The sequence below is a fragment of the Triticum dicoccoides genome, chromosome 7A (genome assembly GCF_002162155.2).
Source record: "Triticum dicoccoides isolate Atlit2015 ecotype Zavitan chromosome 7A, WEW_v2.0, whole genome shotgun sequence".
In the NCBI taxonomy this organism is placed as follows: domain Eukaryota; kingdom Viridiplantae; phylum Streptophyta; class Magnoliopsida; order Poales; family Poaceae; genus Triticum; species Triticum dicoccoides.
In genome coordinates this window covers 232,192,923-232,204,915 of record NC_041392.1, presented here as the reverse complement: position 1 = coordinate 232,204,915, position 11,993 = coordinate 232,192,923, and the positions used below count along the sequence as shown (strand labels likewise).

The 11,993-nt window shown below is 46.2% G+C and overlaps 1 protein-coding gene across 3 annotated transcripts in view; it reads left to right on the top strand.

Moving 5' to 3' along the window:
* Nucleotides 1-9,579: 9,579 nt before the first annotated feature.
* Nucleotides 9,580-11,993, top strand: part of LOC119331657 (putative tRNA (cytidine(34)-2'-O)-methyltransferase) — a 7,926-nt gene continuing 5,512 nt past the window's right edge. For 2 of the 3 annotated variants that reach the window (XR_005160610.1, XM_037604816.1), the window contains exons 1-6: nt 9,616-9,943; nt 10,020-10,126; nt 10,566-10,634; nt 10,742-10,800; nt 10,955-11,015; nt 11,095-11,148. Coding sequence is in view for 2 of the 3 variants with exons in the window: in XM_037604816.1 (XP_037460713.1) it covers nt 9,814-9,943; nt 10,020-10,126; nt 10,566-10,634; nt 10,742-10,800; nt 10,955-11,015; nt 11,095-11,148 (480 nt within the window). In the remaining variant the exon portion in view is untranslated. Of the gene's footprint in view, nt 9,944-10,019; nt 10,127-10,565; nt 10,635-10,741; nt 10,801-10,954; nt 11,016-11,094; nt 11,149-11,993 lie in introns of all 3 variants that reach the window. The other variant, XM_037604817.1, reaches the window with a different exon arrangement.

Here is an 11,993-nt window from a genome sequence, read left to right as displayed (position 1 = left end):
GGAACCCTTCCGATGTCCAAACATAGTCATCCAATATATCGATCTTTATGTCTTGACCATTTCGAGACTCCTCGTCATGTCCGTGATCAAATCCGGGACTCTGAACTATCTTTGGTACATCAAAACACATAAAATCATAATACCGATCGTCACCAAACGTTAAGCGTGCGGACCCTACGGGTTCGAGAACTATGTAGACATGACCGAGACATGTCTCCGGTCAATAACCAATAGCGGAACCTGGGTTCTCATATTGGCTCCTACATATTCTACGAAGATCTTTATCGGTCAAACTGCATAACGGTATACGTTGTTCCCTTTGTCATCGGTATGTTACTTGCCCGAGATTCGATCGATGGTATCTCAATACCTAGTTCAATCTCGTTACCGGCAAGTCTCTTTACTCGTTCGTAATGCTACATCCCGTAACTAACTCATTAGCTACATTGCTTGCAAGTCTTATTGTGATGTACATTACCGAGAGGGCCCAGAGATACCTCTCCGACAATCGGAATGACAAATCCTAATCTTGATCCATGCCAACTCAACAAACACCATCGGAGACACCTGTAGAGCACCTTTATAATCACCCAATTATGTTGTGACGTTTGGTAGCACACAAACTGTTCCTTCGGTATCCGGGAGTTGCATGATCTCATAGTCATAGGAACATGTATAGTTATGGAGAAAGCAATAGCAACAAACTAAACGATCATCGTGCTAAGCTAACGGATGGGTCAGGTCAATCACATCATTCTCTAATGATGTGATCCCGTTAATCAAATGACAACTCATGTCTATGGTTAGGAAACATAACCATCATTGATTCAACAAGCTAGTCAAATAGAGGCAAACTAGTGACACTCTGTTTGTCTATGTATTCACACATGTACTAAGTTTTCGGTTAATACAATTCTAGCATGAATAATAAACATTTATCATGATATAAGGAAATATAAATAACAACTTTATTATTGCCTCTACGACATATTTCCTTTAGAATGATGTGATGGACAAGACCCATCCGTTAGCTTAGCATATTGGTCGTTAAGTTTTATTGCTATTGCTTTCTTCATGACTTATACATATTCCTCTGACTATGAGATTATGCAACTCCCGAATATCGGAGGAACACCTTGTGTGCTATCAAACGTCACAACGTAACTGGGTGATTATAAAGATGCTCTACAGGTGTCTCCGAAGGTGTTTGTCGGGTTGGCATAGATCAAGATTAGGATTTGTCACTCTGAGTATCGGAGAGGTATCTCTAGGCCCTCTCGGTAATGCACATCACTATAAGCCTTGCAAGCAATGTGACTAATGAGTTAGTTACTGGATGATGCATTACGGAACGAGTAAAGAGACTTGCCGGTAACGAGATTGAACTAGGTATGAGGATACCAACAATCGAATCTCGGGCAAGTAACATACCGATGAAAAAGGAATGACGTATGTTGTCATTGCGGTTTGACCGATAAAGATCTTCGTAGAATATGTAGGAACCAATATGAGCATCCAGGTTCCGCTGTTGGTTATTGATCAGAGATGTGTCCCGATCATGTCTACATAGTTCTCAAGCCCGTAGGGTCCGCATGCTTAACGTTCGATGACGATTTGTATTATATGAGTTATGTGATTTGGTGACCGAATGTTGTTTGGAGTCCCGGATGAGATCACGGACATGACGAGGAGTCTCGAAATGGTTGAGAGGTAAAGATTCATATACAATATGATAGTATTCAGACACCTAAAGTGTTCTGGGGGTACCGGGTACGTATCGGGTCATCGGAAGGGGTTCCGGGCATCCCCCCGGCAAAGATACGGGCCTTATTGGGCCAAGGGCGGGACATACCAGCCCCTAAGGCCCTGGTGCGCCCCCATATGGGCCGGCCTAAGTGGAGAAAGGAAAAGGGGAGGAGGAAAGTGTAACATCCCCAACATCACACTACAGTAATCATCCTTTGATCATGCTAAGTCATCACCTTATTCCATTTTTTTATCACAGTGGATAAACACCTCCTATCAAAATCCTCTCTGAAATAAATTCAAATTCAAAGTGATAAATAAAAGTTGTTCAAATTCCAGGAACTAAAATGTTCCTACTATTGCAAATAATCCCAATGCAATTATAAAATTGGAACCAACCTCACCAAAATTCACAAAATGCCCCTGGATTATATTTTGGCGGTCCAACAACATTTATCTTGCCTTATTTTAGTTTCTAAAAATACCTAGTCACTTCCAAATGCCTTGAAACAATTTGTGGCAGTTTCATAATTCACAAAGTATTTATGTGGCCTAGTCCCACATTTATCAAAAGTGTTTTGGCAGCCCTAATTATTTTTAGACAACTTCTGTTAATAAATAAAAGAAAAACAAACAAACTGGAAAAAGGGAAAATGCTAAAGGTCTACTGTGCACTAAAGGCCTATTACTACAGTATTAGGCCCAGCCCACCACAAGCCTCCTTCAATCTCAATACAGAGAAGAAGGCAGGGGCTGTGCGTGGCACGCATCCGCGCCGCCATGGCCGCCGTGTCAACCATCTAGTGAGCCCCCGATGCGTATAAGGCCCTCCCCGATGCGTGAGACAACCCTAGTCCCCAAATACCCCTCTCCCTCGTAAGTATTTGACGACCTGGAAGAGGCCGAGCTCGCGGTCGTCGTCATCGTCGTCGATCCCGTGGCCACCGGCCTCCCTTCGTCGCGCCAAGACGTCCAGGAGCTCCGCCATCGTCGTCTCCGTCGCCATCGACTATCGGTTGGAGCTCGGACGGCCTGTTGCCTCGCCATCGCGCGGTCTTCTCCTGTCGGCCGCCCCCACCATCGCCGTCGATCTCCACCACCGGCGCCTCCCGGCCTCGCCAAGCTCGTCCACGGCCTCCCCGGGGTGAGCCTCCACTCGTTCCCCCTTGCTTCCCCTCTCCCCGACGCCAGTTGTCGCCGTCCCGCGCCGCCCAAGCTCCGGCCGTTGGCCGCGGTTCGTGTCCGTGCCTCACGCCAGGGCGCCCCGTCGGTCGTCCCCTGGCCGCACCCCGCCGCTCCCGTCGTCATGCGTTGCACCCGCGGCCCCCTTGCCTGTGCGCGCCCGCAATGGCTGCTGCATGTGGCCGCTGCCTAGTGCTTTGTCGTTGCTGCCGCTGAAACTCTGCTGCTGTTGCCTGCTTCCTACTCTCTCCACTGCTTGCTGCTTGTACTGGTGCGGGCTGCCCCTTGTGCCGTTGCTGCTGCGTCGCTCGTGTTGCTGCCGCTACTGTCCGTCGGTGCCGCCGCTCGTTGTTGCCGCTGCTACGGCCGGCCATGGCCGAGCTGTGAGTGAGTGAGTGTGTGTGTGTGTTCTGCATGGTGTGTGCGCATGCAGCTGGCCATGGCCGTGTGCGCCCATGTGTGCAGCGTGGTGTGTGTGTGTGCGCCGTGCGTGTGGCCGGCTGGGCTATGCCCAGTAGTGGCTGGTCCTTGCTTACATTAGTGCTACTAGGTATTAATTAGTGCTAAGTTAGTCTAGTAGTAGATGACATGTAGGCCCTTTTAAATAAGTTAGATTTATTTATTTGTTTAGGTAAATAGTCAATGACATGTGGGTCCTGTTTGACCATGTTGACTAGTCAACTGTTGACTGGTCAATTGCTGACTGGACTAGTTGACTGGGTCAACCTAGCCTTCTGGTCCCATCTGTAAGCCACTATGGCTAGCTGCAGCTAGGTGTAAAAAGTAATTTACTGTTTCTATTCGTAATATAAATAAATTTAGAAAAATGTTTAAAACTTTGAAAATTAATAGAAAATAATCTGTAACTCGGATGAAAAAGTTTTATATATGAAAGTTGCTCATAAAAATCCAACGAATCCAAATACGTGGTTCGTTCATCTGTCACATGCCCCTAGCATGCTGAACATGGAACATTCCCCCTCCGGTCATCTGTCTGACACAGGTGCGGAACCGGGAAAACATTCCCGGTTGAATTCCCCCTTCACCTATATCGTGTAGCCATACATTAGGTCACTCCCGGCATAGCATATTGCCACGTTATGCTTTGTGATGCTATGTTTGCTTTATATTTACTGTTTCTTCCCCCTCTTCTCTCCGGTAGACCCCGAGATCGATGCTGCCATTGTGATCAGCTACGTCGACGACGACCCCTCCTTGCCAGAGCAACCAGGCAAGCCCCCCCTTTGATCATCCCGATATCGCCCATTCCCTTTCTCTCATGCTTGCATTAGATTTTGCTACTGTAATTGTTTGCTCCTATTCTGATGCATAGCCTGCTTTTGTATCTGCTGTTATACCTTACATGTTTATCCTAAACTGCTTAGTATAGGTTGGTTAGTGATCCATCAGTGACCCCCACCTTGTCCTTGTTGCCCCTGCTTCATCATTGAAGACCCGATCAACGGGATCGAAGACCAGGCCCCGACACCGCACATCACTTTCCCCTTAGTTGCTCGACACTATTGGGTTACTATTGAGTGCCGAGGGTGAGACCTCTTCAACACTTTTGATGTTAATCTGTAGTGTAGCTATTCGGTCGTGGTCATCGAGGGTGATTTTCTTCTTAACCACTTCCGATACGGCTCTGTCGTGCAACCCCTCAAGTGTGAACCTCGAGGGTGGATCCTCTTACGTTCATCTTGATGATTACATCGAGTGGAATTCACCGGGGGTGATTCCTTGGGTTTTCCCCTTGATGTTTGGATACACGGATACTTGGACTTTACCCCTGTTACTTGGAAAGACGGGTCAGCCCTGAGGGGTACCCGCGCGAGCTTAATTGCGAGTGATGTGGAGACGGGTTGAACTGGAGGGTGCTCGCGAGATAATTACGAGGCATGGCCGGGCATTCCTAGCCCTTGCCGCAAGTCCTCGAGACGGGGCAACGGGGTCACATCTTTCGTGAGTCTCTGCTTGTTACCGCGCGTTCCTAATCCACTATGATTTGGATATTTGATCCGAGGGGCCTCTGTCCTGATAGCACCATCACGTGGGCATAGTATGGGCGTTCTGCGTCGTATACATCAGTTGAAGCTTAATAGACGTCAGCGACTGAGCGGCGCGCGCCAGGTTGGACTGGTAAGCTCCTTCCTTTTTAGGGAGGTAGTTAGGTCTGCTCACCGGCCGCCCTCACAACGTGCAGGAGTTCCCGGGGAGATGGCCCATGACCCCTGGGGGCATAGGTTTAGTCCGGCGTGCTGGCCTCCCTATTAAGCCTAGGTCGGGTTGCGGCGTATTGTTTGGCCGAGGCCGGGCATGACCCAGGAAAGTGTGTCCGGCCGGAGTTAATCAAGCGTGGTGGGTAAGTTGGTGCACCCCTGCAGGGAAGAAAACATCTATCGATAGCTTGTCCTACGGTAACGGACACTTGGAGTTGTATCCCGATCAATACAACTAGAACTGGATGGTGATGAGAATTGGATTATGATGATAACTGGATAGTATGGCTTTGGGATTGCTTTCTCGCAGGGAGTCGAGAAAGGATCTCTGGCCGAGGTTGATAACACTACTACTTTACTTTATGCTACTCTACTCCCTCCTGTTGCTGCAATATGGTGATTTTCCAGAAGATGCTAGTCTTTGATAGGACTAGGCCTTCTCTCTATTCTGGCATTTCTGCAGCCCAGTCCATATATACAACCTTCCTTTGATAATGTTGCATATGTAGTGTAGATCCTTGCTTGCGAGTACTTTGGATGAGTACTCATGGTTGCTTTGCTCCCCTTTTCCCCCTTTCTTCTTCTTTCTGGTTGATGCAACCAGATGTCGGAGCCCAGGAGCCAGATGCCACCGCCGATGCATACTACTACGTGGAGACCGCCGGCGATCAGGAGTAGTTAGGAGGCTCCCAGGCAGGAGGCCTTGCTTTTTCGATCATTGCTGCTTTTGTGCTAGCCTTCTTAAGACAAACTTGTCTAACTTATGTCTGTACTCAGATATTGTGGCTTTCGCTGACTCTTGTGTATTCGAGTTTATGTATTCGAGCCCTCAAGGCCCCTGGCTTGTAATATAAAGTTTGTATTATTTTAATTTGTGCCTAGAGTTGTGTTGTGATATCTTCCCGTGAGTTCTTGATCTTGATCATACACATTTGCGTGTATGATTAGTGTACGATTGAATCGAGGGTGTCACAGAAAGGAAATAGAGGGAATAGGATTCCCCCTTCCTTTCCCCTCTCCCCTCTTTCCTTCCCCCCTCCGGAGATAAGGAAAGGGGGAGGCCGAATTGGAGGAGGCCCCCAAGTAGGATTCCTCCTACTTGGGGCGCTGCATGGCTGTGCCCCTCCCCCTCCCACCTATATATATGTGGGGAGGGGGCGCCTAGAACACACAACAAACATTGTTAGCCGTGTGCGGCGCCCCCTCCATAGTTTATGCCTCCGGTCATATTCACGCAGTGCTTAAGCGAAGCCTTGCGTGAATCACTTCACCATCACCGTCACCACACTGTCGTGCTGACGGAACTCTTCCTCGACACTTTGCTGGATCAAGAGTTCGAGGGACGTCATCGAGCTGAACGTGTGCAGAACTCAGAGGTGCCGTACGTTCGGTGCTTGATCGGTCGGTACGAGAAGAAGTTCGACTACAACAACCACGTTAACAAATGCTCCCGCTTTCGGTCTATGAGGGTACGTAGACACACTCTCCCCCTCTCGTTGCTATGCATCTTCTAGATAGATCTTGCGTGATCGTAGGATTTTTTTTGAAATTGCATGCTACGTTCCCCAATAGACAATATGCGGGATTGCACGATTATGTTGATCTGTCGAATATGGTCCTTGCGCTCGGACTTAACGCATGGGAAGGAGACTCCACCCTTGGCGACTACACCCGACTTTCTACATAGCTATATGAATTCTTTGAATATGTGCAGGAGATTCTCTACAAAAGAAATGATCAAAGGGAAGATGCCAATGATGCAGGAGGCGATCGTCGAGATTCCTGGCCTGGGCAATCCTTTGACGTGGCCGCGTCCGCCGGCTGGCCGAGCTGCTCTATCTGTGGATGGAGCGTTCATGCAAGCTGATGGCTCAGCGGCGGCTGGTATGATATTGCGAAGGCATGATGGGAGTGTGATTTTCGCGGCCTACAAATGCATTTTCAACTGTAATGACGCATTGGAGGCAGAACTACATGCAATAATGCAGGGTATGGCTCTAGCCCTGCAGCACTGTACCCTCCCGATCGTCGCTCAGTCCGACTCGTCAGTGGCACTAGCGGCTATGACTGGGGATAGCTTAGCCAGATCGGCGTATGGACACTTAGTAGCAGATTCGACATCACATGGGTGTTCGAGAGTTTATTCCGTCCAAAATCAAGCGTGAGCAGAATAGGGTAGCACATCGGTTGGCATTGTATAGTCGTACAGAAAGTAAAACCGTTGTATGGTTCGGTAGAAGTCCACCGTGTACTGAGGAGTTGGTGCCCCTGGATTGTAACCTTATCCCTATGGAATAAAACTCTCTTACCATTGCAATGAAAAATAAAATACAATGAGCAATGCAAGTTACTTGAGTTTTTTTTTTTGAGTAATAGTTACTTGAGGTGGGCGTGTTCTGAACTCCTCCCAACTCTCCCAACTCCTCAAATCCAGCTTCCCAGCGCAGCTTCCAACTTCACATAGCGATTTAATCCCGTTCGGCAGCCACGCTAGCTTCTCTCATTGCCAACATGGGCTGGCAGCATCTATGGCCTGTCTTAGCGCCATAATGGGCCGGCTAGAACCAGCCCATAATGAGCAGGCTCGAGAGATGAGGGGTGCCGATTCGATCGTGAGGAGGAGCGCCGCTTCGAGGGGTCATTTATCTATTGAGTGAGGGGGCATCGAACCGGTATGTAACTTGATGATGGCAGATCGCTGTAAATTAGGGGAACTCCAACTTCACGTTCGGTGGAGCTGGGCCAAGTGGGCTCCTCGTTTTTGCATTACGATCCGGCTAGCTTCTCAGAAGTTAGCTTCTTGGAGCCCATCCGTTCGGCTCAAAATCATTTATGGAGTTGGTGAAGTTGGAAGCTGGAGGAGTTCAGAACAGGAAAGATGCCTCACAAACATACACAGACGAAGTAGTTGTGGCTCGCCTCGGCTATGTGCAATGCGCGGGCCAGCGTTCCTTCCAATTCGCTAGAAGCAATAAATAGAGGCGCCCATTCCCATTGTACATGACGCAGGAATGCAGCCATAATAAGCTAGTAGAAGAAAAACATTTTGCAATGCTACATTTGTTTCTTGCGAGCTTTCTTGCGAAGCTAGTATAATTGGGTCTAAAAAAATTCTTGAGCGTTTCTTGAGAGTTTTTTGCGAAGCTACGAAAAGCGAAATCACTAATTAAAAGGTGCCCTTACAAAGGTCACTCCCACCTTTTTAGATTACGACAAGTGGCACTTGCATGTGTGTCACTTATCGCAACTTATGAGTTTTTCCTTTTTCGTTGATTCATTTATGCAAAATATTTTATCTCTTAAACCGCGCGTTTAAATCATGAACCGTTTTCAGCGCTGGTTTTCTTGCATTGAGATCTTTAAAATTAAATCTCATGTTAATAGGTTTCGACGAACTTTTTTCATGAAAAAATCCGAAAGGAATAAAAAAACCAAGCTGAAAAATATGTTTTTTTTTCTGAGAGGCACGCGAAAGCAAAACTGTGCATGCACGAGAAGCAAATTTATGCCTTCCCAGAACAAAAAAAATGCTTTTTTCCTTTTTTGAGTTCTCGCGGTAAGTATGTGCTTCCACGAAAAGCAAATCTGAGTCTGTTTAAGAGATATGACTGTGCCTCTTGGGGAGGCAAAACTATGCCTCATGAGCTCGCGGAAGAAAGAAAACACGATTTTTTTTCCTTTCTGAGAGGCACAACTTATGAAAGCAAACATGTGCATGTGCCTCCGAAAGAAGCAAATTTGTGTCTCTCACGGAAGAGAGAAAAAAACTCGTTGTTTTCCCTGTGGCTCTCGCGAAAGTTAATCTGTGCCTCCACGAGAAATAAAATTGTGCCTCTTTCGGAAGAAGAAAAACACATTTTTTTCAGGCATTTTTTCTCTCCAGAATCTAAACAAAACCGGGCAAAAACCAAAAAAAAACCTTCTAAAAACCGAAAACGCGTAAAAAATAAAAATACAAAATCTCGAGGAAGCGCCAAGCACCGTGCATAAGATAATTGGTTTGATGCTAAAAGTTTGCGTGCCAAATTTTGGCAGCTGCCAAATGTTGGGTAGAGTTTTATTGCATACCAATTTTCATTGGCAATCTCACCAATGGTTGTCAAATATTGTCAACTTTTGATTTTGCCAAATGTTGGGAATGCAAAATATTGGTAGCAAACCAATCAATGACCCTTGTGGACTCACGCAAGGGGGCCCCCTTGGTTAGTTGTTCTTTTAGGGCATGTATAATGGTTCTATCTTAGAAATGCCAAATAAAATAAATAGTGAGATGGAGGAGAGAGAAATCATAAGAAAGGCTTGTCTTCTTTTATTCAAGGCTAGCTATTGATGATCTCTTAGCACAATATGTCTCACCATGTTTTTAGAAATAGCTAGCTATTGAAGATAAGGCTAAGAGATGACTCATTGTAGACATTTTTTTTTCATCTCTAAATTACATGCAAGACTTTATCAATCATTGTACATGTCCTCAGAAATTAGAAAAAGAAAAAGATTTAGCAAACAGAGGTTTTTGCAGATTCCTAGGACCAAAGCCCGTATCCCAGCCGAAGCTATCCCACATTAGGCCCATGATAAGGCCGTTTTCGTTGCAGTTTCGGTCGCACCTTATCCCGGGAAACTGAGCGCTCAGAGGAAGAAGCCGCCGCCGTCCAGGGAGACAAACATGGAGGTGGGCTTGCGGCTACGCGCTCTCGCCCACAGCCGCGCGGCATTCGCCGGATTTTCAGCGGCCGCGCACGGCTGCAGGCATCGCCAACCGTGCCGCGTAGCCTCTTCATCTGCCTCCTGTTCCCGTGCGTGACAAGCTCGTCTCCTGCTATTCCGGCCGGCCCCTTTTTAATGATTCCGTGATTGCCCGTGCGCTTGCAGTTGCAGTTGCTTCCAGCGGCAATGGAGCCGCGGCTGGACCCGTGGGGAGCGGCGTGGAGGTCGCGCGCGCCAAGAGGATGCTCCATGTGGTGCTGGTTTCCCCTCTGGTAATTGCTCCGTTTGCAACTTATTTTCTCGGCCGATTGGCAGTGACGTACTTCACGGATGAAGGTGTAGCGTGTCAACTTTTGTAGATGGTGGTTGTGAGTCCAAAATTACAGGCACTGCTACTCTGCTAGTCCCTACGAAATTAATTAATGTTTCTGCTACTCTGAATGTAAAAATTTAACAAACATGTAACTTAGTACTACTCCCTCCGTTCCAAAATAGATGACTCAACTTTATACTAACTTTAGTATAAAGTTGGGTCATCTATTTTGAAACGGAGGGAGTAGTATGTTGGCTTGATTTAGTGAATTATTAATCTATTACTGCAAATGAAAGTAGTAGTATTGTGTAGAAGAATAATGCACACCATGTCAGTGAGATGATTCTTTGAGGTATCGAATTAGCTGCTTGTCACTAAACTATAAGTTTACATCATAGATCCCAGGAAATACAGGATCTATTGCAAGGACTTGTGCAGCTTCAGCAGTTGGCCTCCATCTTGTCGGGGTAAGGTTAGTACTCATTGTTGTGTCCCCCAGACACATGTTATAGAATGTGCATGCTTTATATTGTATTATTTGATCTGAATGATTTTTCTTCATCGATATTCGCAGCCATTGGGTTTTCATGTGGATGACACAAAACTTAAGCGTGCTGGATTGGATTATTGGCCGTATCCTATATGTGGAGATACTCCATTTGTATGATTTGCAAATCAGTGATTTGAACCTGCTGGCTGCTGCTCTCAGCGGTGCATTCATGACCAATCTTTTGTCGAGTGTGTCTTTGAAGTGTAGCAAGTCTCAACCTTAACTATTTATACTAAGATATGTTGTCGTTAAGATTCATGACTCCTGGGATGAGTTCCGAGATTATTTCATGAAGCAGGTACAATAGTTTATCATTTGACATCAATGTAACTACTGCATATTTGTGAAGTTTTAACTATTGTGTTTCTTTGCATTAGGATGGGCAAAAAAGATTGTTGGCATTTACCAAAAGAGGCACCCACATTCATTCAGTGAGTAACTACTCCCTCTGGTTCTATCAAAGCGGTGTTTTGGACATCTGCATGGTCTCCAAATGCAACAATTTTCACCACTAATTTATGTTGTAGTATATTTACGAAACCCAACAAATATTATAACTCACTTTTAAGAAAAAATACACTATGTTTTACCATCTATTATAAACAGTTTAAAAGATGTTAGCACTCAATCTGTGTCCAAAATGACAACTTTTCCTGAACCGGATTTTTATATTAATCAAATCCATCTCCTTAAAGTAAATCGTTATATACTTAAATGTTTTCCATTGTTTCAAATACTTCGTATCATTTGGTCAACAGTCTCTGTAGGGATGGTAGTAGTTAGTGAACCATTTTTAAGAGCAGCTCTAGTAGAATCGGCATATCCACAGCCTCCAAAACCGGTTTGGAATGCCCTCCATGATTTTTTGGAGGCTGTGCGCATGCACAGAGTCGCCAAAAACGCGCCATATTTTTTTTCTTGAATTTTTTTGGGCAAGATCAACCTCAAACAATTATAAACTTGCAAAGTAAATGTTGCTAAATAGATTTCATTCATATATAGGGGCAGAAAATGAGTCACACTGCAGCTTAATACATATAGAAAATTAACTAAAGTAAAGTGTGGCGGGCGGCGGGAGGACTTGCCGGTGGTGGGCGTGCCGGCGTGGAATGAGGTATTGGCGGCCTCAATGGGCGGAAACGGGCTAAGGCCTCGTCCCACTCCAGCCATGTGCCATTGTCGGCTTTGGGGGCAGCCCCCTAAATGCAGTGCTCCCTCTTGGCGTCCATCTTGCCGCCATGGCGATCTTGAAATACACCCACCCGCTTTCTCGTCG